Source organism: Hemibagrus wyckioides, linkage group LG03 (genome assembly GCF_019097595.1).
Source record: "Hemibagrus wyckioides isolate EC202008001 linkage group LG03, SWU_Hwy_1.0, whole genome shotgun sequence".
In the NCBI taxonomy this organism is placed as follows: Eukaryota; Metazoa; Chordata; class Actinopteri; order Siluriformes; family Bagridae; genus Hemibagrus; species Hemibagrus wyckioides.
The window spans coordinates 33,198,375-33,202,075 of NC_080712.1; the positions used below are offsets into that span (position 1 = coordinate 33,198,375).

The following is a 3,701-nucleotide window of genomic DNA, read 5'->3' on the forward strand; positions in this document are numbered from 1 at the left end:
AGGAACACGACAAACTGCGTTTTTTCCGTCTTATTTGCTTTAAGATGGAGAAAAAAGCGAGGCTGTGAGGGAAAGAAACATCTATACCAGGAGTTTAAAAAAAATAATGGACAGGCCACGCCCACAAGCAAAACAGGAGAGAAACCTCTTAAACACTGCACTTCTAAATGCATTAAATCACTGACTTCTTATATTCTCCTTATTCTAGGTTAAACACAGTTTAATAAAAAAAAACACAACAGAGGGAATAATATAAGCTTTATTTTAAACATACTGCTATCCTTCAAAGCATCTATCAGTTTTTATTACATATGAAGAACCTGAACAGCAGAATTCATATGAACATGTGTAGAATGCACAGAAACTTCATGCCTCGGTCAATAGAACAGGCCTTTCATCATTTCTGCATTTTATAATCACTACAATTCTTCAACACAAGAAAGTCATATTATATAATTGTTATTATTACATCAATGGATTTGTCCCAAACGTCCCCAGCACCCAGTTTACAAACCGTCATCAGTCTGTGGTTTAATTTTCAGATTCAAAACAACAATTCTTCATTCTGACTGGTCAGAAGCTGTTCATTCATTCTTTATTAATGGCCGCAATCCACAGGTTTATATTAATGCACTCCTTCTAATAGGTTATGGTTTCTATGGTAACAGCTCAGTCATATACTACATACTCTAAAATGAAGGCTGTTATTTAATTAAACAACAAAAAAAGAAAAGCGACATAATTGTTAAGGTTGTGAGGTTTTCTGTTGTATTTTCTTTTTATTTCTGGAAGGAGTCTCCAGTGTCAGAGCTTCATATCAGTCAGATTTCTTTAACGTTTTCTGACCGGATTATTTGTTTTCTTATTGACTTCAAAAGAGAATGAAAGAAGCTGGTGAAGGAATGCCTCGCACATGTTCCTCAACATTAATCATAACTAGAAATGAATCAAAAGTGCAAAGTTCAATAAAAGGTTTAATTGTAGGCAGACTGCAGTGGCGTAAGAGGAATAAACCACTCGGGATCATGCTGAGGAACTTCTTGAAGTCACCTGTTCAGAGAAGGAGAGGACGACAGTGTGATGTCATGTTTTAAGTCGTTTTGTCTCCTGATGTGTTGTTGTGGATGTTCGTTACTCACCTCACCAGTAGCAGAGGAAAGGAAGCTCCTCGTCGCAGTCTCGGTTCTCCCAGACGTTTGTCCTGATGTTCCGAGCTCCACAGCGGTTGGACAAACCTGGGCATGAGGGCATGAAAACATTCTCCACCAACTTTCTGTCCACTGAGTACCAGTTTCTGTTCAGGAAGCGTATCCCGGTCCACACTCGCACCGTTTGGTTCTGCATGGCCTCCTGTTCAGCCAGCTGGAGCGGATTGCCGGGTTCGGGAAAGGCCATGGTGCTGTAGTGCTCCCTGCAGTAATTATTAGCCTGCTCCCATGTCTTCTTCTCTTCCACCAGGATTATAGACCTGTAGCAGTAAAACAGTGCAACGTTCTGGCAGTCAATATCATTCCAGCCGTCTTGCATAATGTACACACAATTTTGTACACCCCCTATGTTGTTCGGCTGATCATTTTCCCAGTGGGTGTAAGGATGCTCTTTCCCATCAACCCACAGCCAGACACTGGCATTTCTTTCGCTCCTGTACATCCCGATCCAGCCATTTCCAGTGTACACGTCCTGGAGCCTTGAGTACTCTTCGACGCTTGTGACCACAGCCAGGCCTCTGTACTGTCCTGCACAGTACTGCTGAGCTTGGGGCCAGTTCATATAACGCATACTGTTGAAGTATTCTCGGGTCAGAGCTTCGGCCGTCCAGCCGAGGAACAGCAAGGATGCGACGCTAATCAGACGGGACGACTTCATGTCTGTTCGGCTGTGTTCTGAGTTTAGACACTCGCTCGACGAATTCAGCTCACAGGTGTAACCTTTTACATGACATTTCCATCTACTCAGGACAACCTCATTTGACAAAAAACAAACAAACAAGGAATTAGCATAAAAACAAACGACGGACATTTGAGTGACCGACACTTGCTGGTGCTCCAAATGCAAAACCGAAAAAAACTCAGAGTAATACTGGGAATATTATATAGACAGTATATTGTAGTAGTAGAAGATGTGGTGCGAGATCCAGAGAATGATGCAAGGCATTATGTTTACGGTGTTTAAGTAACTTACATGGAGATGGCGCTGGTAGCTCAGTGGTAGGTTCCACACCTACCAGGTGGAAGGCCTGGGGTTTGATTCCCAGCCAGTGCCCAAACCCCAGCCACTGGATACAGTGCCAGTCCCAAGCCTGGATAAAATGGGATGTATGCATCAGGAAGGGCATCTGGTGTAAAACCTGTGCCAAGTTGTTGTGTGGACCAGTTGCTCTGGTGTGGCGACCCCTCACACATGTAGGGAGCAGCTGAAAGATCAACAAGAAGAGACATGGAGACTGTGTTTACCTGCGTGACTCTGAATACAAACCAATTTCCCTTTGTTTGTGTAACTGAGACACATCTAAACATCTCAAATCTGACCGCTTTCCTCAGCGCTGCTGTCCAGTTCACACAACCCCTGAGCCGGACGGACGATCTCAGCTCACATTTGTGAAATTCTCCGTCCTGCCATATCGATCACTGAAACAGTGATGATGTCCGAATCGCTAGTTACAGGGGCAGGTTATGACCAGGCGTGGCGTCGTTACAAAGTCATATCAAGGTCAAGACGCCTGTCAGAATCTTTTATTAAGGCTAATTTCAGCTGACAGGTGAGCACTGTGTCAGTGAGGTGTGAGGATCTCTGGCCTCGGTGTAACCTGAGTGTCGCATGTCACACGCTAGCAGCAGTGCTTTGTGGTTGTTTTTTTCTGGTTCTGTCATAGCTTATGGAAATCACACACTGAACGCGTACTTTGAATGAAATTTTACTCGGCTTTTAGCAAGTAGTTTTACGTCAGCTTCAGTTCTCCACATGACCAGAGCCAGTTTATCGGCAACCTTTTAGAGGGACATCTGTGGAAAACAAACACCATGATGGAAATGTGTCGAATTCTCTTTACAACAAAAATCCTTCCCATAATAATAATAATAATAATAATAATAATAATAATAATAATAACAATATTGCCTTAATTTTTTTTGAATTTCCTCCTACAGATACAAGAGTTATTTATACCTCCTATATTTTAAATAGATTAAAATTAATTGCTTTATGTATAAAAAATAGTTTTGTTTGTGGAAATATTATATACATAACTCTAAGCTCTTAAAGGTTTAAACTCCACTTTTGGAATCGAGATCATGAAGAAAAGTGAGGAAATTCAGCATTAATCATAACGAACGTCTGCATGCGCGCGATCATTGCCGTGGTTACAGACACCTCAGATTATTCTGTTTTTCAGTCTTGATAATTGCGTTCTCACACGTGTTAAATTCACGCCGAGTTCGAGCAACATGCCGAGAGACGCTGGAGTTTCAGTTCAAAAAAACAGCTTCCTGTTTGTGTGAGTGTCGTTTCCTCCTCAGTGTCGGCTGCTCCCTGCTAACACGGGAACTTTTTGCTGCCACGTGAAATGGCTGCGCTGCTCCGCATCAAGAGCATCTCACAGCACAGATGAATCCTGACTCTTGATTGGCTGACAGTAAATAATTGCATGAATGAGGAGTGGTGTTCCTAATAAAGTAGCCGATGAATGTGTTTTTTGGGAAGTT

The 3,701-nt window shown here is 42.3% G+C and overlaps 1 protein-coding gene across 1 annotated transcript; it reads right to left on the reverse strand.

Annotated features, from left to right (window-relative positions):
- Positions 1–252: 252 nt before the first annotated feature.
- LOC131350926 (C-type mannose receptor 2-like) lies at positions 253–1,927 on the reverse strand. The gene is made up of 2 exons (XM_058385939.1): positions 1,145–1,927; positions 253–1,050 (listed from the first exon to the last, which is right to left on the reverse strand). The coding sequence occupies exons 1-2, from the start codon at positions 1,864–1,866 to the stop codon at positions 1,047–1,049; spliced, it is 726 nt and encodes a 241-aa protein (XP_058241922.1). The 5' UTR covers positions 1,867–1,927; the 3' UTR covers positions 253–1,046.
- Positions 1,928–3,701: the final 1,774 nt, after the last annotated feature.

Bases quoted from the DNA above. Each gene is read 5' to 3' on its own strand.
- LOC131350926 (XM_058385939.1), bottom strand. From the start codon at position 1,866: ATGAAGTCGTCCCGTCTGATTAGCGTCGCATCCTTGCTGTTCCTCGGC.